General features: G+C 41.4%; 2 protein-coding genes across 2 annotated transcripts in view; one reads left to right on the forward strand and one right to left on the reverse strand.

The window, feature by feature from the left end:
• Nucleotides 1-705: 705 nt before the first annotated feature.
• The window catches only part of afap1l2 (actin filament associated protein 1-like 2), a 35,528-nt gene continuing 8,468 nt past the window's right edge, over nt 706-27,765 (reverse strand). The window contains exons 2-19 of the mRNA XM_070926587.1: nt 22,727-22,855; nt 19,291-19,356; nt 17,021-17,112; nt 9,673-9,784; nt 8,269-8,480; nt 7,044-7,223; nt 6,800-6,886; nt 6,523-6,607; nt 6,286-6,390; nt 5,536-5,747; nt 4,219-4,364; nt 4,013-4,124; nt 3,123-3,359; nt 2,605-2,902; nt 1,982-2,155; nt 1,710-1,897; nt 1,419-1,589; nt 706-1,281 (exon numbers count right to left, since the gene is read on the reverse strand). Coding sequence (XP_070782688.1) covers nt 1,255-1,281; nt 1,419-1,589; nt 1,710-1,897; nt 1,982-2,155; nt 2,605-2,902; nt 3,123-3,359; nt 4,013-4,124; nt 4,219-4,364; nt 5,536-5,747; nt 6,286-6,390; nt 6,523-6,607; nt 6,800-6,886; nt 7,044-7,223; nt 8,269-8,480; nt 9,673-9,784; nt 17,021-17,112; nt 19,291-19,356; nt 22,727-22,855 — 2,633 coding nt within the window. The 3' untranslated portion in view covers nt 706-1,254. The remainder of the gene's footprint in view (nt 1,282-1,418; nt 1,590-1,709; nt 1,898-1,981; nt 2,156-2,604; nt 2,903-3,122; nt 3,360-4,012; nt 4,125-4,218; nt 4,365-5,535; nt 5,748-6,285; nt 6,391-6,522; nt 6,608-6,799; nt 6,887-7,043; nt 7,224-8,268; nt 8,481-9,672; nt 9,785-17,020; nt 17,113-19,290; nt 19,357-22,726; nt 22,856-27,765) is intronic.
• LOC139302934 (kelch repeat and BTB domain-containing protein 13) lies at nt 14,648-16,165 on the forward strand. The gene has a single exon (XM_070926589.1). The coding sequence runs from the start codon at nt 14,648-14,650 to the stop codon at nt 16,163-16,165; it is 1,518 nt and encodes a 505-aa protein (XP_070782690.1).

Consider the following 27,765-nt stretch of genomic DNA (forward strand, 5'->3'; position numbering starts at 1 on the left):
ATTCAAAGATGTAAACTTTTATATTATATTTTAGTGTATATCCGTGTCATGATTTTATTATTATCTTTTGATGTATAATCACCACAACCTTCTTTCCTCCTTCCAACCAAACCAAAGTTATACCAAGTGCCAAATATAATATTTTGACATTCTTCTCTACAAGGGGCCTTCATAAATTCACTGATTGTGGTTTTTAAGATTTTAAAAAGATGGTTGTTTATTCTCACTAATGAACAAAATTATTTTAGAAATATATGTGTTTCCTTATCAGTTATATTAGTGCTGTATAACACACGTTTTGTACTTAAACTTAAGCTGTATAATGGGACAAATATATGATTTGTCTATCCAGCTCCAGTAAAAATGTCTATATTTAAATGGTAGAATGATTCCACTTCTAGCTAACAAGCTCTAAAACAGTATATTTGAAATGACTAGTCATTAAAATTCGTTTAATTTAAAATTTAAACACTTTGAACCTTTAAAAACGTTTGCCAGACGAACATCCCCTTCATGAATGCTTTATTACTTCATTAGTGAGAAGTGAGTTGAGTCTAATTACCCTTTCAAATTTTAATGCTGCAGGCTTCAGTGTCCTTTGCATTGTTACTGCAGTGAACCTTCCCCATTTTCAACAGACCGGCCTGACAGATGTAACGTTAAAGGCAAAAAGAGACATTTTCATAAACAAATTTCCAGCCAGTATTGTCGTCAGTACATTTTTATTTGAATAAAAAGTGCATTTTTAGCTAGCAATACAAGCCAAAAGGCTGAATAATGGTGCACATATATTTACATCTTGGCTACCAGCATATATGAACCAAGCTACAATCTAGAGTGTACAAAATGGCCAATTTTGTAGAGGGGTGTCTTACTGTCTCAAACTTCAGTGGTTTCAAATGTTTGGCTGTTTTCAATGTTGAAGCCACCCGTTTGTGCATCATTATCAGGAAGGACTGTTAGACTGGCCAAAATGCTACTACTTCGATATCCTCCCTTCAGCGAATGGAGAAAAAGCAACTTGAAAAGTCATTGAAACTAAGATTATCCAGTGGTATTTGAGAAGACGGCTTGTGCATCTCTCTGATTGGCTCTTCATAGTCTTGGCAAGGAGGCGACGAGGATGAAGGATCCAGGGAACTGAGGGTGTTGATTTAACTGTCTGGTCTGTTAACTCAAGGACATGTTGTGGACACAGACCAACAACATGAAACTTGTGGATTTGAGAGGTCAAAGGGCACTCAGGTTTTCCTTCTAGGTGGTGGATTTCTTCTCCCACTCCTGTTAATACAGAAAAGGACATTTAGATATTTTGACAATATAGAGTATATACAATCATGATGGTACTTTCTGAAATATGCAAGTCTTGTTCCACTGAAGCATGTGTGCCTTCAGTGTATATACATCTACAGTCTCACCTTAGCTTTCTGCAGGACTTTGCCTTTGGTGGCCATGATGGAGGCAGGTCTGTTCTTTAGCGCAGAGGCAGAGTTGACTGGGGAGGCCGGGTCTGCAGTGACGTGGCTGTTGGAGGGTTGGAATGATGATGATGATGATGTCTGGGGAGCAGGCAGGGTTGCTGCTTTAGGCTGAGGGTAAAATGGTAGACAGAGGTAAAGATCAAATTCCTGTGTTCACTCTTATGATGAAGCGCTGATGGTGCTCTGAAGTTCTGCATTCATATCAATCAATAGAACCAGTACACTAACCGTGGGTGTGTCCTGGAGGCTGCTGTCCAGTGTGGTTCCCAGTGTGAAAGGCCCCGACTCCACCTTCTTCAGACTTTCCTTCACTTCTACCAGCCGTAGCTCCACCTCTACCCTGCGGTGCTCCGCCTCCCGACACGCCTCCTCCTTCTGCTTCAACAGGACTTCTAATGAGGCCTGCTGCTTGGGATCTGAGGATAACAGACTGACTGTCAGTTCGGCAGATCAGTGTAAACCTGGTAATCATGGATGTGCCACAAGAAGTGCAGGTGTACCTTGGCAGGCGCTGAGCTCCTCTTTCCTTTCCCTCCTCTCCTTCTTCAGGTTTGCCAGACTGCTCCTCACCTCCTCCCTCTCTTTCTCCAGGCGGTCGCGCTCATCGATGTAGCGACGCATGTCTGCTTCTGTGCGGTTCTTGCCCAGCTTCCCTTCGACTGCACCGGGACACCCTGGAAATTAGAGATTGAATTTTTATACACATTAGCTCATCTACAAGTAAAACAACATCCAATATTTGTCATGACATTTGCCCAAGAAAAAAAGGTGCATTAATTTTCTCCCTTTGACTGTAGAGGGTACAGCTTTTCACTAGAGGGAGCCATGGTAATGTAAGATTGCAGAGAAAGGGAAGCATCTCACTCAGTGTCGAGGGAAACAATAATTGTTACATTCACTCACTTAAAGTTCATTCTTTTAAGACCCCTTTCTGCTTGATGTTGAAAATGTACTTTCCAAATATCTTACAAAGTGTGTGTGGAGGTGGGGATCGTGATGCCAAATGGGTTTGACATGCTCGCAACAATGCAGGTATAGTGTAGTGTTGAGTACTAATAAATTGTCTTCTATTTCTCTCTGTTGACCCAGGACCTAGCAATGTCCCTGTGTTGTTTGTCCTCACCTATGGTATGTGCTTTGGGCCGCAGGGGTTGGGGACTGTGAGGGAGCCCGGAAGCAGTCTGAAACGCTGGGCCTTTATGGATCTGTACCCCGGAGGAGATGAAGGCCTGTGGGATTCCCAGGCTGGTCCTCTTGGGGGTCTCCTGGCTTTGGGACGAGGCCTTGACTGGCTGAGTTTGTGGCTGCAGTGGAGTGGGAGTCAAGGGGCGCTCTTGTTCTGGTTTGCTGGTGGCAGGGGTCGAACTTGTTCCATTTAACACAGGTGTTGAGTCCAGCTCAGTACGGTTGGTTGAAATGACCTGGAATTAACGCACAAAATATAACATATGAATGCAAGTGTAGCCTTTTCCACAAAAAGGTTTCCGTTCAGAGAAAGGTCAGAAATGGAATTTAGTAAAGTAATATATCTGTTTTGGTATACTGAATACGTGAGGCAGTGATCGTTTGGGGTTTTAACAGCTGTTTGCTTCAAATACAGCAAATATGATCTATACATTTCAATACATCCGTATTACCTACCTCTTTGATTTGAGATGAGGGTTCCTTCTGGTCCTCTACTGGGACTGGCGAATGTCTAGAAGTTTCTTTGGCAGGGGGGGGTTTACCCCCACAGGACGTATGGAGGAAGGAGCGCACAGGGACGAGGTCCAGGTAAATCCTGTTGTCAGTGTCCTGTTCTGTTCCCACTGAGCACGTTTCATTATGTTCCTGCAGACTGTTGTTTTCACTGTCTGGCAGGCCGCTCTCCTCAGCATCCTGTGTTACACGGGAATAGGAAGTTATGAGATGAAAAGTGGCCAGATGAAGTGAGTCCATGTAAAAGTGAAACTGAAATTTACAATTAATTTGAACACAACAGAGAGGCTGCAGGTTTTTATTCCCCAAAAAATTTGATTACTTTCTTTGCTGGTAGTGGTAACGAAGAAAACACATCAATGTTTTTTACATGAATACTTTTCATGTAATTTGTGGATATTAGAGATGAAACAACTGATTTATTGATTAGTCCATTAACAGAAAATCAATTTGCACCTATTTTGATAATCAATTAGTGTTTATGTCATTTCTTAAATGCAAAAACTCACTGATTTCAGCTTCTAAACTGCTTCTAAATATCTCATGGTTTTCTTATTCTTCTAAGAGACTAAACTGAGTAGATTCATTGATAATGACAAAAAACATTAGTTGCAGCCCTGATGGATATATTGATCACCTATTGCTAAAATCATATTTTTTCCTTTTTTAATGTGGTAAATCCTGAAAAATTAACTCTTCAAAGCAAAATAGTAAGCCACATTTCCCCCAGTGTGATTCCTGTTTGATTCCCATTACCAGATCTGTGATCTCAGGTGTCTGAGTTATTTGGTTCTACATAACTCGATACTCTATTTGAATCACAGCAGACATACCTCTGGATCAGCTATCGACGCCACATCATCATACAGTTCATCAGAGTTGTGAGGAATGGAGGGTGGGGTGTCTATGTAGGTGTTTGGCTCTGAATACCTCCTCTGCATGAAGCTAGAGAGACACACAAATACACAGAGTATGTAAATAGTATGCAATAAAGTATGCATAAACCAGTGGGACCAGCGTCCCTTAAAAGTGGACTTACTATAAGGAAGTCTTGGCAGCACTGACGATGCTGGAGATCCTCTCAGCGTTGACGTAGTCGTATGTCAGCTCCTCGGGGTCCGTCTTGCTCCCCGTCTGTGACAGCAAGAGGCCCAGCCAGTGGCCCATGTCTGCAGACGTCTTAGCCTGAGAGAGAAGAGGAAAGGACAGGAAGGGAAAGAGTGGAACAAAGTGCATTCAGTACATACCATGCACTTACAACATCGTGAGTTTAAAACCAGTTCATGGTTTATGTCGCATACCATCTGTCACTTCGTATTAATAAGAAGATTGCTTCAGTATTAATTCCCAGCAGTGTTTCAATATGCAAAACCTTCTAAGAAGTGAAATGTCTATCCTCAGCTGAGCAGTTCTACTCATCTAAGAATGCAAGAAACAGCGAGACATAGTGAGCTCGGGCGTAAATCAGCAAACGCCGCACAATAGAGTGGCAAAACAAGTAGTCAGTGGCACTGATGCATATAAAACAGCACTTTTTTAATAACCATCCTAAATTACACCCATAATAAGACAGTTTCATGAAGAGACACAACAGCCTATTAAGATTTTGGGAGATTCAAGCAGCTCATCTAATAGAGCTGCATGAATTACAGTAAGTGATAACCTTGTTGAAGTTTTGTTTGTTTTGGTTAATATGGGACGTGTTTCAATTTGTGAAATAAAATGTAAAAAACCCACAATAAGAAAAATAAATAGATAGAGCCCTCAAGACTAAACATTAAATTCCATTGCCTATGACCAAATATGCACTGCAGCAGGGTGGTACTGGAAACCTAATGAAAAAGGGCGTAGCATTGGTCCCCCAAATCCCAGTACATCCACACCCTACACACACTCATATGCACACAAACAGGCAGACCACCCTTGTGCGCACACATATATTACATAGGCTAAGTTTGATGTCAGCAGAAAGTGTTTCCCAAATGAGGACATGTCAGTGTTTAGGATTCCTATAAGTAGCTGTACACCATTTCTCTTGAAGAAATGCTGACGTTTGTTTTTTTTCTCCAGACATTTTGCCATTCCAGACATGTTAGACTTCTGGTTATTTCTCAGAACAACAGTGAGCCGCCCTCTCCTACAGGGTAAAGCTAAAGTAAGCTCTCATCTGAGGCAAGCATGAGCCGAGGAAACAGGAGGAGACAGTATCACATCAGATCTATTTTCAGTCATCTTCAGTACAGAGTTTGTCTGGCTTGTAACCCACCAGATAAGTCTGAGACCCATTAAGCAACTGACAACTTTCACTTTGGTGCAGGGATGTTGCAAAGCAGCAGAAAAGACGGTGGTTGCCTACCTCTAGGGTTGCCAGCTGTGTGCCGTCCATGTCAATCCTAAAGGAGTACAGGTGCTCGGGGCTGGGGTCGGGCAAAACACTGCAGCCCCCAAGGGTCACAGCTGGCTGGCTCACTTTGTTCTTGCCCTTGTCCTGGTAAAACCATAGCTGACCGTTCTTTATAAGACACCAACAGGTCCGCCATTGGCTGTTCACCAACACGTTGAGGTAGCCTGACAGAGGAGGGAGGAGGTAACTTCATCTCAGCATCTCGTACTGTTTTATGTTACTCAAAACAAGTTCTACGACCATTAGACTTCACCAATGGTAATCCATGTTTGTTTAATGTCATAAACACATTGGTTATTATTGGTTATTGCTTAAATCAGAGCTAACAAATTGTTGTGGTACTATCTCGGTGGCTGAATATGATCAAAGGTACAGTGTGTCAAAAGAAACAACTTTTTCACTCAAACCTATGTGGCCAAGACAGTAAGTCTCCAAAGTGCTGAGTTTTGTAATAAGAGGGTCTAATTATAACAACATTTTTAAATCAGAAGGCTACGTAGGAGAAAATATTGATATTTAGTCTGGTATAACATAACCACACGTAGAGACCTTCACCAGACCTCCCCTGCTGGTATGAATACCATCCAGCAAGGGCTACAGAACAGAAAGTAACTGTGTCAAAGGATAGCAGCTGTACCTGAGTGACAGTACACGCTTTGGGATTTTATAATTTGGCAACATGCACAGTGGATCTCTGCTCACCTGAGGTGTCCACACATTTCTCTGGGCTCTCTAACGAGGAGGGCTTTTTCTTTCCAATGTTCATGAGGTTGCTGAACTTCAAACCTGCACCATATTTTTTCTTCACTGTGGAGGCAAAGAGAAGTAGGAGAAGTATTCTTGTTTTTAAAAATCATTTTTGCCATCGTGAACCCATATTTTATGGGTGACTCAAGTCTGCGTAGCAACTGAAAAATAAAAAGCTAAGGAGTGACTCACCATCTTTGATTTCGGGAGTCTCAGCATGGCTGTCAGTGCTGCTACCGCTCTCTGAAGCCACTGAGTATCTCTCACTCAGCTCGCCCTGGAAGTTTATATTAACATTTTAGTCAATTTATGTTCATCCAAAATACAAATCAATTCTACAAAGATAGAAAAAACTAAAACTGTTACTGAGCCCTATGGTTTAAGTAGAGCCTCCTCAGACCTCTTCCGCAGGTTGTCTGATCATAGAACGACAGGTACTCTAAAGCACATACGTTTGAAGTGAGTGTACCTTTGTACAAATGAGCCTCGGGGAGTCAGACACAGAGTGGTGGGGGTCACAGGTATCAGCTGACCTGGGACTGATCTCCTGAATCACCTAATGAACAAAGAGGGAGTTGATTAATGTCATCATCAAAACTGCAGAATTAACTGTAAAAAAAAAATGTGTCAAATCATATGATGAAATTCATCCTTCAGCAGCAAGTTGAGTAATGATACTGCTCCACACAGTTTCTAATTAGAGCCGTGCTCACCCTCAGCCACTGCTCTATCTGCTCCTTGCTCTGTAGGCCCAGCACGATGGCCTCCCCTCCCACTGGAATGATCTTCAGTTTGTGCTCTTTCCTCTTCAGCTGCTTCTCCTTGTAGACCACGCTGCAGCCAGACAGACTCACATCCAGCAGAGGTGTCTGCTCCTTGGAGCTCTTATAGCACTGAGAGAGCCGGAGATAACGCTGATTTAACTTGGTGATTGTACAGTTTTACAGCTGACTGTAGGCAAAAGCTGGACAGTTTAACATGTACAGTATTGTAGGGACGCATGTTTGTGGAGGTGTACAGTATCTTTTGACAAATATCAGCTGTAAATGAAGCAAAAGAGTGCAGTTTCCACTCTATGATGTATAACCAACATATTCTATTATAGCATAATAGACTTTTAGTTAGTCACAGGGTCAAATGATTCCAACCTGGCCCTCATGTGGTTTTCTACTGGGCTGTATTCAGGGGAATTTTGTCTAGAAGTCTATGAGTATTTAGACATCCTTACATAACATGAGTCATAGCTGAATGGTTACAAAGACCACACTTAAAACCAGCGGGTCATCAGCCGGCGTGCTAACTGTTAATTGAAAGGCTTCTGGTGATGGGGATGGGAACCCTGCAAGTAACAGTCAAACTGAAATAAGTTCAAATTGGTCATACTTTTCCTGGTTTGATATTGTTTTGAAGCGTCCACAGTAATCCAGTAATCATGTTTCATGACAGGCATTTGACATATAAAAGCAAGAAAACCACAGGTGTGATTAATAACATTAAAAGAACAGTCAGAAATTATGAGGAAATACACTCATTCGTTTTATTTCAGAGAATTGAGACGATACTAATGATGATAATACCACTCTCTTGTCTGCATGGTCAAGGTAGTATTAAGACTGGAAGCAGGGGAAAATCAGCCCATGATATGCTATCCTACTACTACATTTGTTTAAAGGTTGATTTACTGGACTAATATTTTCCATTCTAAAAATAAGTGGCAAAACAAGGACAACATGTGACAGCTAAACATGGAGTTTTAAATATATTTTGAGGGATTGCTTATTTTAACATTATCTTTTTTTCCCCATGTTGACTTACATTGAACTGTTAAAATTAAACAAACCCGACCGTTCATAAAACCATCTGTGCTCATGAATAATTACAACAGTAATTGTTGTACACAAAACTTTAATTCAGATTTTCACACAGTCTTTAACCCACCAGCAGGCGTTGGTCTTTGATGACACACAGCTGTTTGGCCCACTGGCCCAGCCACTTCTTCCTCCACAGGAAGGCACAGATCCGAGCGTCCTTCATCAGCTCAATGGACGCCTCCGCTGACGGCCACTGGTGCTGCGCTGACGGTGACTTTCCTCTGGTCACTTCCTCCTCATCGTAGGACTCGTATGAACTGCTAACTGCCTCCCCATCATCTAAGAAACAAACATCAGAGACGTGATGCTATAACGGAAGAAACTAAAACAAAGAGGAGGGGGGCATGAGTAGCAGCAATACACTGTTAAATGAGTTTGAATGATGTCAGTGCCTGATTTCTTGATCTTGATAAGCTTCCTCAATGGAAGAGGATTTCCTTGCAACAGTCAGGCTGCAGATGAGCTGTTAAAGTACTGCTGAAAGATGGCGACAGGAAAAAAAATACCAAGATCAAGATATGATGAAAAGGAAAACTAATTTGGGAAATAAGATAAGATGGGACTGAATAATGACAACGAGGACTGAGGGCATGCTGATTGGCCCGTGCACATTCTGACCAAGACCAGACCAGACCAGACCAAGACATGCCATACACAAACACACACACACACACATCCAGTGATAGAGAGGTAGCTACCCCTGTTGATCACAGCATAGACCACACTGTCAGAGCTCTGCACTCGCATCCAGGGCCCTGAGAGGAGGCCAGAACAGTCCACATCTACACAACGTCAAAGGAAACGTGTAAAAATGTACATTTGTACTGAAAATGTACAGTACAAGAAGAAGAAGAAGAAGAAGAAGAAGAAGAAGAAGAAGAAGAAGAAGAAGAAGAAGAAGAGAGTAGCAAGATTGAAAAAAAACTGAGGAAAAAAGTCTTACAATATTTATATTATAGAAAAGATCAAAGTAAAATTTGCTGTACATGACTACAATAGAAGCTTAATAGAAACCCCTCCAGGTGTTCTCCACGTTGTGCTGCTCATCAATGCAGCAATTCTGAGGAAATACCATTAGCAGTTTAGCTTTCAGCTGAAGCTGAATAGAATGTGGTCATGATATATTATGCCGTAGGTCTTGCAGTGCATGAAACCGCTTTCTCAGAAAACCATTTTTCCTGTAGCGGGTACGTCAGCAAGTGTCACCATTGTCTGTTTCCATTATGGTTAACAGCTCAAGCTTCAGGTTTTCTGAAGAACAAACAGAGCTGATGACTTCCCCCACACATCACACACCTTATTTTTCAAGAAGAGATTCCAGGGTTTAATGACCTCACGATGGTGAGCTACCGGTATGTCCTTGATGAAACAGTCTCAAATGACGTTTCACAATACTACTGCAGCTGTCCTTGGCAGTAGTATTGCAGCAAGGACAGTATTGAATCTAACAATCCTGGACCAGAGTTCTTACCGTTGAAAGTTTCCTCATAGGGCTGAGCCTCCTCATAGTAACTCTCTGTGGTGTCTATACAGGCTGGAGCAGGAACTGCAGGTAAGGGGAACGGCTCCCGACCCACCACACCCTGACAGAAGAGAGAGGGGTGGGAAAAAGAGAGAAGAGGGGTGAGGGAATGTAAAATATAACGTTTTATCTAGCAACTTAATTTCTACAACCATATAGCCTCCATACAAGTATGTTGGATGAATGCCCTGAAGAGGAAAATATCCAGGTTAACAGCAACACACACTCACGCACACACACACGCACATTATTAACATGTGTGCTTCCCCCCGGGCTGAACATGTGGCTAATCCAGCTGTCACGTCAGGAGCAAGTAGGGAATTCCTCATGTAACCAATCCTCATCTGACCCCGTGCACTAGAGAGTTACATGCTTGCCTTCAGGGAAGAGTGTGTGTGTGTGTGTGTGTGTGTGTGTGTGTGTGTGTGTGTGTGTGTGTGTGTGTGTGTGTGTGAGTATGGAAAAGAGAGGGAGAGCATGTATTTTATTGTGTGTGTGTGTGTGTGTGTGTGTGTGTGTGGGCCCTGTGGCTTTCCTGAAATCAATCAGCAGTCTGGCTTCACTTCTGTCTTTCTTCTCATCTCCTGTGTGGTAAAGACTGTCTGTCTCACGCTCTCCCCATACTGCTGGAAACCACCAGACTCTCTGCTGCTTGGCCGCTTGAACAAGTCTCAATTCATTTAGAATATCTCCATTACTTTCACACTCAAACTTAAAGTCAGTTCATCAGCTGCATGATCCCCAAAAACAACATTTTGGAGACATCTGTCATCACTGGAGTTGGTTAAAGATGGTAAGTTGTGAATCTTGAAGCATTTCTTTGGATACACCCTTTAAACATGTTAAATGTAAATTCTGTTTGTCAAATTTAAATGTTAAAAATGTAGAAAGGCAAAAGACCTGTTGGCATTTAGTTTACAGTACATAATACACACAACAAATGTATATACACAGCTATGTAGCTATGTGGATGGGGCGACAATATGGCTTTTCTTTATGATGCAAACAATACTGTAAGCATCTTAACTGACAGGAAGGACATGATCTAGACTATTAAACTAAAGGGTATTTTTTAGGTGTGTGTTTTATCATTTATCAAGTGGCAGCAAGTTGTGCTGATCATGATCTTGTGGGGTGTCATACATCCACACATCTGCAGAAAAATTCTGGAGAAATTATGAAGAAAGCCACAATAGATCCAGTATAAAAATGTTTCAGGGATACAGTCACAGTTATTTAATAGGCAAACACTCATTTTTTCTTGCACAACGGCTGTTCTGTAGCCAATTACTCAATGATGCATGTCTATGCTTTAAACCCACTTCCGTCCACATTGGAATTACACCATCAGGTGTTTATATGTCAGGCATTGAAAGCTCACTTTCGGTGTTGAAACATAAACTTCCCACCAGTTGGAATTTCCTCGATGGAAAACATTCTTTATCTCCTCAGCCTGTGAGCACAAGTCTCAACTGTCACACGTCTATGGTGGCAAGAAGAAGATGGGAGATATGGCGCAGGTTTTGTCTTGGTACATACTAGAACTAAGATGACATACCAGCTCTAAAAATTCAGTTGCTGAAGATGAAATTTATGTATTTTTTCCAGTATAATCAGCAAAAGGAGCAAAGAGATGGATGATGGAGACAGACTTCCATAGAGGGAGGATTCTTTTGAGGCCAAAGAAAGTAAAAAGAAAGTGTTTAAGGTACACTTATGCCTCTCACATATAAGGCAAAACATATAGGATAAGCCACCTGAGGACACACAGGATCATATATTCATGTTGCAGAAGTCTGATGTTGCTGGATATATTTCAAAAACAACTTTTTTCTTTTCTCAAGTGAACTCTGTGAAACCCTTTGTGAATGAAAAAAAAAGTGATTTCTTAACTATGTCTAATATTTCCTCCCACCACTGATCTGAACATGCTGTCTGTATTCCTTCATTTTCACTTTATATCCCCCCAAGGCTGTCACATTCTCTGCGAGATCACAGAAGTGTGAAATATAACCCTTAAGCAGAGGAGCTGCATATATCATGCAAACCATGCCTGAGGGAGGCTGGCTCTGTGGAGAAGTTTGAGCCTTCACAAAGTTGAACATCTTAAAGGATCTCGTAAGATCAGAGTTTGTTTAATTAAGGGTGGAGATCAGTCAAAACTGCTTAGTTTCCCTTGGATGTGGCAATGTTTGATACGGCAAAAGCTATTCCCTCCCTGCAATATAACTCTGATATCAACTCTGGGAGTTTGATCATGTTTGGAGTGTAGCAATGACAAAAATGAATACAATTAAAGAGCAAAGAGGCAGTAACATATTGTGTTTGGTGATTACCAGACTGCGGTGGGTCTTCAGACACCACGGTATGGTGCTAATCGAGTTACTGGTTCAGCTTCAGATTTACAGGACAACAAAATACTGAAAAACAAATCATATTTGTCTGTTTGTATAAAAATCCCTAAATCATAATTTCTGATGTGGGCTGATCCCATTAAACAGGGAATCCCCAGCTTGTGAGCTCTTTTCCCACCATATCGCATCAGTGAACTAAGACATTTCCAGTAACACACAGCAGATGCAGTTGGCTGTCATAACAACTGGCGTCATTTCATGGGCCACATACAGTCATAGTGATGGAGACACTGTTTGTGTGATTAGCCTGCATGCTGGAAAGTGGAGGGAAGGATCCACAAAGAAACGCGTGGGACAGAGATGTTATCGCTGCGGTAACACCAGTTATGCATTATGGAGCTGCTGAAGACTTTTCAAAACGCAAGTATCAGCAAATACAAATGTCAGAATGTCATATGACTTCAAAATGATGCAATGAGAAGCAATTTTCTTTTTTAAAAAATGGCCGAATGTGAACTGCGAAGACTACACCTATTTGACTGGCTATGATCAGACTTGTCAAACACAGGTGTGACTAATAACACGAGTAATGGTTGCATTCCACTTAGGTGTGCCAATGCCAAAGCCTTAGTTTTGTGCGTACACCAACAGCTAAGTGGAGCAGAGCCATCGTTAATGATATTAGATACACCTGTGCTTTTCATGCTACGACAATGTCTGCAACTTTCTGGTTTATTTAGTCCCTGCCACTAATCACAGAGGAACAGAGTGGAATTATGCCAGTTTCACAACAATATGTCACTAATACTTGCAGATTAATACATTTTTTGTTCATAGAGTGCTTTTTTGATGATAAATTTAATTTAAATGATAAAATGTAAAAAAAACAAAAATAAAAACCTTCAAACTAAATCCCAATGAATAGGGAATAGGGGATATAATGATTACACTACAGTTTATTTGGTCATTTTGTGATTTTAACATGACCAAAAACTAGACTTAATCTATTTGAATGACCATAAAAGAGATTCTTTTTTTTTCCATTATATGACCCCAGAAGTAAGAGACACAGCTACAAAAGCTCAAGAGCTGACAGGAACTTCATAAGAAAAAGTGATTCTTCTGGGGAAAAGACTGTAAAGTATAGTCAACAGCACTAACAGTGTAAACTGCTCCACAGTGGAAAAAAAACAGCAGTTCAGGCATCTGTTATTAATTAAAACAAAGAGCCAGGCATTCCAGAGCAGCAGCAGCCCCCCGGACCGCACACCCACCCTTATCTCTATCTTCTTTCTTTTTCTCTCTCCGTTTCACTCATCTCTAAAAAAACTGCATCTTGCCTGTTGCTCCAAAGAGGAGTATAGTGAGCCACTCCACAGAGCAGCTGGACTGAAACAGGGGAAGGGAAGGGAACATGCCTGGTGTGTGTCTGTAAGTGTACTTCTCCCAAAAGACTTTGCAATTACTCCAGTCACTTTAGCCCCTTCCTTTCACTTCTCTCACACACACACACACACACACATCCTCACCACAGAAACATCGGGTAGAAGGAATGGATCGAGGAGACAGAGCATAAATAACAAAGCAAGAAGAGGGGGCGGCGGAGGAGGAACAGGGGTGTGGTGGAGGGGCTTTGAGTAAAGAGTGGGAAAAAGAGCCCAAAAAACGAACAGTCAGAGGAACATGGAAAATCCCTGGTTCCCATGCCAAGACTCCGGCACACTGAAAACACACACACACACACACACACACACACACACACACACACACACACACACACACACACACAGTGTATCTGAGAGCCTGCTGGGAGCACAGAGCAGAGGAGAAGGTAATGATAAAAATAATCAGTGTGGCTCAGCTTTGAAAAGACAGATTGAGGAGAACTCTCTGGGCCTTTGCTATCTCCCCAACACTTGTAACATAGTAGATTTTTGGTTAGAAACACTTATGTAAGTGAAATTGTATTTTAAGCATGAATGAAAATGGAAAAAATAGAAGAAAAATTCACATGACACAGATTTTGCACACACTGTATTTATTTTTCCACTATTTTGTCTTGGGAACACTTTAACCTCCTCTAAACCTTTCAGAGTTTTGGTTCCAGATTTTGGCTTCCGTCCATTTGTACGCACAAATGTTTACGAGTAACCAACGATAAATATAGAAAATATGCATGTACAAAATTGAAATAGTCACGTAAAAAACAAAAAATGAATTTAAAGAGGCAATGCTGGCAGATAACGTAATCATGAATAATTCAGCAAATACTTATGCTGGCCAATTACATTGCAGAAATGATAATCACCAGTTGCCGGCAGCCACATTACCGCTTACTGTGCATGTCGACAGTTTTCCTTTCCCTGCCTGACGCTTGAGAGTGGCACAGCTGCTATCTATAGTACAACTCTATTTTCAGACCATGCAGACAGGACGCAATGGAACTCACACAAACCTTTATTTACTGTCCAGTTCGGAGGAAAATATGGCTAATCTACACTCGAGTCACACACTTTGTTGTCCCATGAGAGCCTGTTTTAGGAAGAGAAAAGAGCTGGGTTTAAGAGATCATGGAAGTGCCTGAAGGCCTGGGAGTCAACCAGGATATTCATGCAGAGAATACGACCCTTGATCTGGAGCACAGAGAGCACCGGGCAGGCTGGGTGAGAGTGAGGGTGGAGGGGAGCTGGTTCACTGTGGAGCGGGCCTTGCTAGCGAGGCACAGCGACTACTTCTGTGCTCTCTTTCACTCTGGGATGATAGAAAGTCACCAGGACGAGCTCCACCTGAAGGGAGGAGTGCACGCAAGGGGTTTCCTCATCGCCCTCGCTGTCTGCAGGGGAGAGGATCCCACTATCAGTGACCCGGATGAGCTTGTAGAAGCTGTCGAGTGTGCTGCTTTCCTGCAGGTTGCATGTTTGGTGCAGCATCTTTGTGACATTATCGACTCAGACAACTGCCTCTTACTTTACCATGCAGCCTCCATCTTTGGGGTGCATACACTCTTTCACAATGCTGCTCTTTTCCTTTGCGATGCTTTTGATGATTTGAAGGAAGCAGCAGAGAGTACAATCCCTGAAGACCTTCTTCAGTATTCTCAATCGTTGTCTCCTGCTTCTTATATTGCTATAGGCACACACTCTCCTTCAATGGAACTGCTACACGACTCCTTTAGGGTTGTTTGCTACCTTGATGAAAAAGAGGGCAAGTGGGAGCATATGACAAGCCTTCCAACTCTCTGTAGCACCTCCATGGCAGGAGTGGCAGTGCTTGACAATCGATTGTACATTGTGGGGGGAGTTTACGGTTATGGTAAGGACACAGTGGACAGCAGCTTCTGCTACAACCCTGAGTCAGGGGTTTGGACAGCTTTTCCAGGTCCGCAGCAACCAAGATATGACTTCACCCTGCTGGGGCTCGAGGGCAGACTCTACGCCATTGGCGGCGAATTCCACAAACAGGTAATTTCCACAGCAGAGAGTTGCGACGTTGAGAAGGGAGAGTGGACATTTATAAAACACGCACCAAGACCTATAGCATCCGCAGCATGTGCTGTTGCAAGGCGGCGGATGTTTGTTTGCTTCTGGAAACCACCAGACACCACAGATATCTATGAATACATACCAGTGAAAGACGAATGGAGACTTGCAACCACCATGATCAAACCACAAAGCTATGGCCACTGTATGGTGGCCCACAGAGACAATTTGTATGTGATGCGCAATGGGCCTTGTGACGACTTCCTGCGCTGTCTGATGGACTGCTACAACATCACGACAGGCCAGTGGACAGCCATGCCCGGACACTACATCAACAGCAAAGGGGCGCTGTTCACTGCAATGATAAGGGGCGACTCCATGTTCACAGTGAAACACATGCTAACTCTTGAATACACCATCACTGGAAATGGATGGAAGCCCCACAGGCAGATGAAGGGATTTCCAAAGAGTGGTTCACTGTGGACGTGTTTACTCAGGCTTCCCAAGACAGGACCAGTGACACCACAGCTGGATGCAGAAGGGAAGGAAGAAGAAATGTCTTTGCCAGACACATCTGAGGGACTTCTGGACGCAATACCGCAACTGTGAAATTACTGCTAAACTGATGAAAAAAATGCTTTGTTATTCGGGGTTTCTAAACTGGAATATAAGTCTAAAAAAAACATGATTCTGGAGAGCATAGTGACACAAACGTTGTGCAAACACATGCACTCACACTTGTACACGCACACACGTGCTGACACTAAACATTTGTTCTGATTAGCAACAGCTGCTACTGTAGTTTATATTAGGGGAGGCCGCATTGCATGAGTGTGTGTGTGCAAAGTTCAAAGGCACTGATGGGATGTTCGAAACCTCTCATTCTCTACGTTTTTTTTCCTGAAGTCACACTGGGCCAATTCAGGAGCCACCGGCCTCCCAGTCTACATAAAACACACCACAGCTCTCTCACACACACTCTTGGATACTCACTTCCCCAGGTTTGTTGCCCCGTGAGTGATTAAATACCTGTTTCTGTGGGAGAATAGATTTCACATAGCCTCAGGCTTGTGACTCTGAAGGTTGTGGGAAATGTTTTTGACTTGTATGACCACACACTGCATTTGTTTTAGTATATTAAAAGCCAATGCAATTCTCTGGTAACATGTGATATCAATCTAAAATACTTATGGTGCTTAGTGATAGCAATGTTCTTACTGTAACAATATACTGTCAATTACATTTAAAGTCGGAATTTGTCTTTGGGTTCCTTCTGCATACCATTGAATATCATGATTTAAACTGAACTTTCCCATGTACTTTGTTGACTTCAGCAGGCCTACTGGGGTCAATTATACTATTACCATTCCCACCAGTGACAGAGGCTCAAAAAGCTGTGTGTGCTAAGGCAAATCATTTCACATGTAAATCCACTCTGATGGAATCGAGCTGGTAATCACTTACTGCTCTGGGAGGCGGCAGGTCAGGAAGGCTCTTCTGTGGGACGGGGATATATTTTGCTGCTTTTCCGTTGACCAGGGCATCTGATCTGTCATCTATAGGTCATGAAAGTATAGAGTGGGAGGTCAGTGAAAAACAGAAATCTTAACTGTTACATTTATATTGACTGTTGTGAAATGAATACACGGGAATTAGGGATAAATGAAAGAGTGTGAGTCCCATTTATGTCAATTTCACTATTCACTAAATCACTATTTCCAGATGTCTCCTATACGTATCAGTGCTTCCTGGTATCCCTAACCCTCGCTGTGAGCACAGACCCTTCATTGTTCTTTACAGTGACCACATCACAAAGTTGTATGGTTGCAGCAACACTATACAGCAAAACACAGACAGTACAGGATCAAGAAAGTTGACTTTGCATGAGAGATTAAAGAATTATGTATTTCAGTGGATTTGCCCTTTCATTAACTATGGCCAGGGCTTAATGTACATTAGTTTCTGGCTTGTGACCTCCTCAAAGAAGTTGTTAAAATAATAAAAATAATTAGTCTCTTTCTTGCGTTAGAGTTAGATGAGCAGATCGATACCACTCTCACCTCTCAGCTAGGACACAGTTAGCTTACTTTAGCTTAAAGACTAGAAACACACGGGAAAACTGCTAACCTATTTTCAGACCATGTAGGTATAACATGTTAATCATTGAGCTTTAGTCTAGGCTAGTTGTTTTCCCCTGCTGCCAGTCTTTCTGCTAAGCTAAGCTAACATTCTGCTGGCTAAATATTTAGCAAAGAGAGATAAGGGTGGGTATCAATCCTCTCATCCAAGTCTCAGCAAGAAAGCAAATAAGCGTGTTTTTCTCAAAATGTGGAACTTTTCCCTTAAAACAAAGTTATGTCCATAGGGGTGCTTGAACCGATGTGAATAATGATACGTGGATCAACATAAGAATACAAGTGCAGAGCTTTGACACAGTTACTTTAAACATCTTCTCTTTAAAGGTTTCTTAGTGTAAGCTTCTCTGTATCAAACTTGAACTTAACTGCTGAACGTCCTTAAGCATTAGATAGGGAAAAGAAAAAGGCTTGAACATCATTGCCCCTCATGACTTTATTGCTCAGGACATCAGGCAAAACTTCCATTAATGTACCTTTGCTGCACGTAATAGTCTTCCTCATCATTCGAGCTGACGCTGAATTACAGCAAAAACAATCCGTCAGTACTCCCACTCATTGTGCATGTAATAGCGATGAGATAACTATAGCTTCCCTTTTTGAACAATGTTTTACTGTAACATTAAAGTCTAACATGTCTCTCTCGCTTTAACTGAAAGAGAAAGCTCAGATGATCAATAATTAAGAAACCTCAGTTCTCACATACACAGCCCCTGCTTTCCACCAGTCTCTGAGAAAGAAAGGTTGTGGCTTTGCAAGCGTTGCTGCTGAAAATATGTGCGTTAAGTCTACTGCTCACTGAAACCACATTCTTCAACACTGTCCAAACAAAACAGGTCAGTCTCAGATGGTGAGGAGCTACGAAGAAACAGACAGGAAATGGGGGTGAGAGGAGGGGAGCTGAGAGGGGGGGGGGGGGGGGGGGGGGGGGGGGGCTGCTTGTGGCCTCTTATTCTCATGTCTGCTATTCATTTGAATCATGTCAAATTGAGTATGAGGTGCTATCACGGAACAAGTATGCACTGGTGTTTGACCAACTTGGATTTAAAATGTAGTTCCTGGTTGCATTTCAATTCAAAACAAACATCCTTTACAGATTATGCATTTGAAATGGTGAGATTACAGTTATCATAATTAAATAATATTAGATATACCAAAATATACCACTAGATATACCAAAATATTGCACATTTTGACCTGCTGGTGGCAGTAAAGTAAAGAGCCCACCAAAGTCATTAGGATTCATCGTGTCTGCACCATAAATATCTGTACAAGATTTCAAGCCAATCCATTTAATAGCTGTTGAGACAAAAACAAAAATTGTCAACCTCACGTTGGTACTACAAAAAAGGATCACTAAAGTCAATCATGTCCTCTGGGGAGCATCCATGCATGTATAAAAGTTAATGGCAATCCATCCAACAGTTAGACCGCCAAGTTGCTCACATGGCTAAAAATGCTATATTGTGTCATTATCCCTCCTTTTCAAAGGAAAGAATAAAATCCATTTCTTCATAGATTATATTTCAACCACTTTTTAGGAAAAAAATCCGAAAGTATCAGTATCACACTTCGGAGGGAACCTTTTGAAACTCACACCTTTGTCGTCTTTGTCCTTCCCAGAAACAATGACTTTGTTCATGTAGATATACTCCTCGTCAGCACCTGCACGGAGACAGCAAAGGGTGGTTAACAGTTCGCATCAGCGTACTTCAGCAAAGACAGTTTTACTTTGTTGGTAGTTACCACAAACACAAACATTGTCTTAAACTGAAGAAACGTGAAGCCATTCAAATACAACCAGACAAAACATGTATCATAGTAACATTTACAGTATTTTTTACAAATATCCTTCTACAGTCTCTACATTTGATAATAGTAACAAAAGGAGGAAGGTTGTCCAAATTGCTGCACCTCTTTAGCCCATACAATCTCAAGAAGAGCGCACATATTTTGCTTCCGATTGGAATTTACCGATGTGAAAATCTGACTCCTCCTTAGTGCCAAACAAACTTTCATTATGTTTGTCAAAAGTCCAGGATTAAAGGGGAACTTCACCCAAACAAGTGGCCCATTGTGCAGACAGATGGGCCCATTATTGACACCCACCCTCACCGTGGCCAGCATTCATCGGACATTAGTCAGAAAGCTCCTTGCCTGCACAGATAGAGCACTGTGTCACTTCTATCTTTGAAGTTTGGAAGATCGTATAACTAAATATGCAATGGAGCTCGTGAACTTGGTCCATCTGCTAAGACCAGTTTAGACGTCCAAAGAACCAAAATTAGGAAATTATACAATCAGTTTTTAGTTTTATAGGCAAAAAAAGTCAGAGAGTCAGAAAGAATAGTATCTAATTAAAGTATAATTACAGTCATAGCTGTGGTTTCCTGTGACAGCAATAAAAGCACCGTGATTAGGAATTTAAGTGCTTTATCGGGGCTGTCATTAGAGACTGAACTTGACTTCTCTTTGCACTCAAATGTAAATATTTACGGGTCAGTGTGAGCAATGGTACCATTTAGGCAATAAGCGGAGATGATGAAACCTCGTGTCATACACCAATTGCTGAAGTCAGCTTAGTGAGAAAAAGGCTGCGTTTGGTTTAATGTCGGTCTTCACATGGAGGAGTAATTACAAGCTGGCGAAGACATCGCCATTGCCACATAAACAGTTTGAATGAATGTCTTTTCTCAAACAATAAACCCAGTGGTTTTGGCGTCGCGGGCTCCAGCTGGTTACTGTAACCTGTTATGGGAATTTGTTCCGGAGCTGTGGTGCAGTTTTGAGGAAGGTTGTTTCATTGAATTCAATATTTTAGCTGACAAAGATTATACCCTGCGAGGAAATCAAACGAAACTCCAACCCTGGGTGATACACTGGAGAGGGTTTCTGCTTTGAAATAGATATTGTGAGGTGAAACCAAACAACAGCAGAATGAAAACGATGTTTTGCCTGCACAGTGAAAACAGATTTTCGGGGAACAGGGTTGAAATGCTATTTATAAACTTCTGCTCAAAGGAAGTGAGCGTCCCCAGAGGATAAATGCAGCTTCGGAAAAATGATACAGCTTGGAGCCAGGAGAGGAAGTACGGAGAGACGAGTCCAGGACCTGAACATGGAAAAGCATGACTGCTGGTGTGTGTTGACAGAGACAGAGAGGGAGTAGCAAAACCCATATTGGCTTTTTCAATCTAAAAATGACAGTGAATGTAAAAGAATTGGGTCACTAAAACAGAATGTCGAGTTTGTTGCTCAGAACAAAGCAAAGATCTTGAGCCAGTGTGGCTTCTGGACATTTTTACTGTCTCATGGTTTCAAAGTAAAGCTAAGATTTCTGAAGGAGCAGCAGCGTGTCATTCATTATTCCCATTTAATCACACACCTAGGTGCTGATGCCTGGATGAGGCTCAGCATAGCACTGGTTCACATCGTAACTAACTGACTTCCTGGAACCGTAAATCACATCAGCCCACCAGCAGTTGCCACATTTTCATGTTGAGTGTCGGAGCCAGTGAGCAAGAAAAACAAACTTGTCTTTAGCTGTTTGACAGGATACGTTAACAGGCCATGCATCATTTTATGATGAAGCAAGAGGCACTTTGTTTGATCATAGCTCGCTTGTAAGAATAAAACTAATAACCACAAAATAAATGTCAATCTGATCATTTTGCAAGGGAAGTAGAAATGCAGGCACAAATATTTAATTCAGCCACCACAATGTGGTTTTCGGCCACCAAAATGGGATAAAAGACCCCAAATGTATTTGTTATATAGAAGCCTGCAAGAGTATAATTATTACATGGCGGTTACTGGGAGTTTAAAAAAGCAAAATAATACCAGAGTGGGTTGCTTGAGCTCAGTGAGTTGTGGGAAGCGCAGGGCATGACCACATGTTACATAAGGTGCTTTGCATGAGGTCAGACTTACTGCCAGTCATAAGCTCTTTGAATGACCCATATTTATTTGTGGTTAAACCTCAACCAACTTAACTGTCATGTAATCACAATTACCACAATGTTAAGAAATATAAATAAGGAATATTGAGGAAATGTTTGAGACTACTTATTTTGTTTTAGAAATGACCAAGCTCTCGTTGAAAATAGCCGTCATCTTGATCCCTCTAATAAGGCGCCTTTAGCAGATAAGCAGATAACGTACCTATTTGATAACTGACTTTGCTTTAGTCAATTAAAAGTGACATTAGGATCTGAGAGCTTGCCAACAAATACATTATTAGATACAAATATTTACTCATATTTCTTGGAGATGGAACTCTACAGTAATGATGCCTTCATGGGAGGTAAATGTCAACTCATAACACAGAGCAGGCAAGATTGTATCTCTCTGAGGAATGAAAGATTGTCTTACAGTGAAATAACCAAAGAAAAAGCACTGTTTAACTAAAAATGCTCAAATAGAAGGTTTTCAAATGTGTTTGCCTTTGGTTGACTCTACCATCGTTCTACTCTCTTTCAGACTTCAACTTTTTTTCCAACCACTTATTTCTAAACCAGGCAGAACACATGTAAATTTCCTAATACAACTATTATGTCATGAGGTATTATGACGCCTAAGACTTGTTTGTCTTCCTCCTTTTCTCTATTTTTAGTTGCACATGCCAAAAAATATTTATAAATTTCCCTAAAAAATCCACCAAATTCAGTTCCTGAATTCATTTGAATTGTGAAGTCATGCAGTTTCCAAACTGTATTTCCTTATTTATCTACACGGCCAGTTCTAATATTTCTTAATAAAATTAAGGGGCTTTGAAGGGCAGTGAGGATGTTATCATCTAGTGGCATGCACGCCTTATAGTTTACTGACTGGTCTGCCACAAGCGGTCCGCTGAACTCAGGCTGATTCAGTGGATGCTTTCCTGACTGCAATGTAAGTGAGGCTATTAATCTACATTTTTAAAGCAAAAAAAGTGCTCTACTGTACTAATATGCACTACACTTTGAAAAGTCTTGTCCATAGTACCTTCCACTTTTCTCCTCAACAACACTTCTATTCTGAGTTTTTTCCTTCATACCATTGGAGGCTTTGTAGGACTGGAGGAGATCAGAGAGCAAGCCCTTCTGGATGGTGGCATTCCCACTCAGGGTCTCCTTGTCCAGGACGAGCAGGAAGCGGTGGAGCTCCACCAGGAGCTGGTCCAGCACTGGAAGCACAGACAGACAAGAGGGTCTCAGAGGTAAAGCAAAATAAAAATTCCTTTATGATAAATGGTACTACAGATTTCTTGGCATGAAAGTATTTAGGAGTATTAATACAATGGCTTTAGACCAGAACGGTCACAATTCCCATCAGCAAGAAAAAGAAGAGAAATATATGTGAAGTTTCCAGGCAGAAATATTCAGAATATTATGCTTTAATTTATGGCTGAGAACAGGGAGTTCAACTCAAGGACTTGTCTTTTACCACTGAATTTAGTTTGTTAGCTATTTCATTCTCACGGCTTGGCTTTTGTGCTTCAAGCAGTGTGCTGTATGCCAACATTTAACACGGGAGAGACTCTTCAGAGGCTTTTAGCTGGCAACAGTCGATAACCATTCAGACTTTATGTCATTCAGCCACTACTCTCATCCAGTTGCTATTGACAGTTGCAAGTCTATTTGAGGTTGTTTTGGGAGTTGCACGAGTTTAGTAAAAGGTCAAGTCCAGGGGGGCGGGAGGAGGGAGGAATCTGGGCCCAAGTCGGCGGGGGCCACCGTGTCTGGGTGCAGCCCACACACATCCTTCAGGGGTCAGCGCTGAGCTCACAGCCTTCTCCACTGTGTGGGGAGCTCTTTGTGTTTCCCTTCACTGTCTCTTGGCCTCATGAATAGGCCCCTTGCTACAGTGGGCCTCAGTGTGTGAGCACTTTCGCCAAAAGACGAGACAGAAGGGGGATAAGGAAGAGAGACAAAGGTGGGGCTAATATCAGAGGGGATGTCATACTGTTCTTAGATACTGGAATGTATGAAATCCCCCACAGAATCTGCACCGTTACCTTTTGATGTTTTTTGTAGATCATCACTTGTTTCCACTTAGCTGATGTTAAAAATAAACACAAATCTAACCCCACAAGACATGTGTATATACAATTAGGGTCAAATGTAAGTAGTTGCAGTACTATCCTCAATTAGCATAAAAAAAGCTTGAGCTCACTATTTATAAACCTCTTAACTTGTCTAATTTCCTAAAATCAAGTCAAAACAATTTTACTAGGAATAGTTTGACATTTTAAAAAGCACACCTTTTCGCTTGCTGAGAGTTAAATGAGAAGATCAATACCACTCTCATGTTTGTGCGTTATGTGTGGAGCTAAAGTGAGGAGACAAATAGCTTAGCATAATGATGAGCATAATGATTGGAAACAGGAGGAAACAGCTAGCTCTCTCTCCAAGTTTTAAAAAGACGGCTTAACTTCAGTTTGTGTACAGAATAAACAGACAACTTACAACATAGTTCTATACAGTAATACATTAACGCATACGTACTAATAAACTCCTGAAGTAACTGCCTTCTCACTGAAACACTGGACACATCACAGGTGAGTCAGGACAGGAGACTTTGTACCCATGACTGCTTTAACTAAAACTGTGACAATGTGAAAACCATCTGACTCTACTCAAGAATTGAACTTTACTCCCCATAAAATAAAAATATCACAAATCGCACAACTATTTTAAAGATAGTAAACTGCTCTTCTCTGTTTGAACTCTATTAAAACTGTCAGTTAGTCTGTTTTAGTGGCTCCTTCCGGCTCAAACTGATTGCTAACTGAGCCTTTGCGGAGGAGTACATTCATGCCCCCTCCCCTCGTTCCTACACTCCCACACATCAAAGGACCTCTGCAGAGGGGGACTTTTCTGCAAAATAAGGTGTCAGACTCCGGTAAGCTTTGCCTTTTGGAGATGACGAGAGGCTTTCCCAAAGCTACAGCAGGCTGGGTTGTTTTTAATGACTCCTGCTCAAGCTGAGTCAACTTCTGCTGAGAGGCCCCGTGGTAGGAGGACCCACGACGTGGAAAACATCACTGGTTAGGACACATATAGACACACACGCATATGGTGCGTATAGTAATTGAAATCAGCTTAAACAATGATAAGGATCCTTAGAAACTTTTACTGACTCCTCTCAATGTCTCTATAATGATTAAAACCACACACATCCACTTTCACTACATTTCCAGTAGTTGTTTAGCTGCTAGTGTTTGGCTGCTCAGTATGAATCTAAACATTTTTCCAGCTTCTCCTCCTTGTGTGTTTGCAGAGATTGACTCTGATGGCCTTTTGGATTGGGGGACCCTGGGAAACGGAGTCAGCTGACAGGACAGGGAGGTCTGTAGGTCTCTGTTGGCTACGGGTTGGCCAGACTCCCACTGCACATCCAGAGAGTAACCGCAGCCTCCACAGCATAAACAATTCACTTCTGTAGAATGGCCAAAATGAGTGTTACAGTGTTTTCAACTAAAGAAATATATTTTTGTAAAAAGGGCAGGTAAGAATAAAATATAGAGTACACTTTACAGCATAGAGTTTGTGTCAATAATCAGTTGGAGGTTTTCAAACACCCACATCAGGCATAAGGGGAATTTCTCTTCCTCATGCCTGAGGTTGTACTTCCTGGTTTTTGTTTGATTTCTCCCACACTTGAGAAACACACACATATTGTGTTTGATAAAGTGCTCTGAATTGCAGTCAGTAAGGTGTATTTGCAATGCCTGGTTAGGTTAGAAAAGGAGCACCGACACTTATACTGGGAATTTGTTCAATACTTGACTGTTGCTGTTATTTTTGATGCGAAACAGTGACACAGTGGTTGAGATTTGAGTGGAATCCACCAACAGATATAGGCAAGATCCGATCAGAGACTATACATAACAAATGTTTCATGCAATATTAGTTGTAAGCCACTGAAGTCAGTGCTGGTCTCCATCTGTTTACCTTACCTTGTCTGACCCTGGCCGTGGTCGATAGAAAAAAGGCTCATTCTTTCAATTTGGCGGAAATCTTTTTTTATTAGCCCTCCAAAAATAACCAACAGAATCTGTGAATGTCTTAGCATGCAATATCTATTTATGTCTATCTGTGCATCTGGACTACAAATGATGTTATGTTTAACAGCCTTCAAGCACAGCTGCTAACCTCCTGTCTGTCTTGTGAGGAGGAAGACGATAACGAGGTCTTACTAAAAAAAGAAAGAAAAAAAAAAAGGTTTCACCTTAACTTTGCATCTTAACAATATGTTCATGTGTCTTAAAACAGAAAAAAATTCATGTTATATCAAGTCTTCATTGGATCACACAGAAGGATAAATCATTATTAAGACTCATGAGGGGATCTGGGGACAAAACTAACTGAAACAAGTCCTACAATGGGTCCGCTAAGGAATGAAATAGACAAAAATAGAACAGCTTTCATAAAGTCTGTGTCAAAGTCATTGCTGAATACTTTTCATTCAAAGCAGAGAAGGAATTGGACTTGTCTGTACCACCATTCTCCTTGTCAAATTTGAGCAAATCTTATGCTGAACAAGAGGGTCTTGTCAGGATCCTGGCAGCATTTCTTATTCTGAGAGGCTTGAGGTCCTGTATCAACACTGACGGGCTACATCTTAGCAGAGACGAGCGCAAGCATTTCATGTTATTAAATTAACGTGGCACACATTGGCCTCCCATCTTGGTCAGACTGCTTCCAGGTTAAATGGGGTTACTCCTGGTGGGATCAGTCTCGAAACATGCTGGGCGTGTAGTCTCTCCCACAACAGCAAGAAGTACCTACAGTGAACAGTAATGGGTGTTTGGAACGACACTTCAGCCCTAAAAAGAGTTTTACACCACTGGCATGTTCACCAAACCATTAAGTTGTCACCCGAGTCCTCTATGTAGCAAAAACAAACTCAATTTTTTACAATTTTACCATCTTTCTTTTTTTAATGTGTACTTCTACTTGCCTTTTCTCATTTCTTAAATTACACAGGCCCCATTTTCACGTTCCCTCTCGGCTTTACATCACCTCCCTTCATCTGTCCTACTTTCAAAACAGCTCCTTGAATTCCAGCAAATCAATTCATGCTCCAGGAAATATTCAGTTTTTCACTGATGCAATGTTTGTGCTCCTTTCAAGCATGTTTACATCTGTGATCAATGCTGAACAAGTCAAACTCTGCCTCACAGTGTATTATTATGTTCGTATGTCTTTTCTTTCCAAGTGTAGTGAATGACTGAGTTATGTGACATACAGCAACAGGCTATCAGTTGGCACACCAGTCAATTGTTAATTGGAAAACAATTAACTGTAAAATGCACAATAACAAAAAAACTGCTGACTTTGCGCTGGCAACCAAAAAAACACCACAGTGTTTAACATGATTAAGTAATGAAGGGACATTAAATCAGACTTAACCGACTTAGCTAACTGCAAAACTATCTTTCTCTCTCTTGAGCAAGCCATTCGTGAACTCATAAAACTTGTTTACAACACAGATATCACCATTACTCATGATAGAGATTAACTGGCAGTTTATTTGAATGTGATTTCATCTGTTTGGCACCCTGGTGGAGCAGCTGCCCCAGTATCCTCGGTAGGGGAGACAGCAGTCTCAGGCTACTGTACTTTGTCATATCAGATTTGCTAACACACTCAACATCTTGTTCATTGGTAAATCAAAATTGAATTGTCCTTCACAGTTTTGACCCAGTGTTGGGGTTATTTACCCAAACTAAAATACGGTTACTTTGACTCAGTGTTAGACACAACAAGCTCAAGGTTTACCATAAAACTGCACATGACATTCAAAACTGCAAAGGATAAACATATTATTAATAATCAATAACAAATAGTGACTTGCATTTAGTACATGTCACTGCAGTAGATTACAGTTCACCCCCACATACCACATTTTAGTTTGTTTAAATAACCCATCAGTAATATAAAAAACAGCCCATTGTCTTGTTTGGTTTTCTACCCATGGGTACTGTGTAAAGTTAACGCAGCATTGTGTTGGTGCTATATTGACCCAAATTGGGTTAATTTCATGTGTGTTGAGTTGGTAGAATACTTGTCTATTGCTTATTTGTATGAG

This window comes from Enoplosus armatus, chromosome 20 (assembly GCF_043641665.1).
Source record: "Enoplosus armatus isolate fEnoArm2 chromosome 20, fEnoArm2.hap1, whole genome shotgun sequence".
NCBI lineage: Eukaryota > Metazoa > Chordata > Actinopteri > Centrarchiformes > Enoplosidae > Enoplosus > Enoplosus armatus.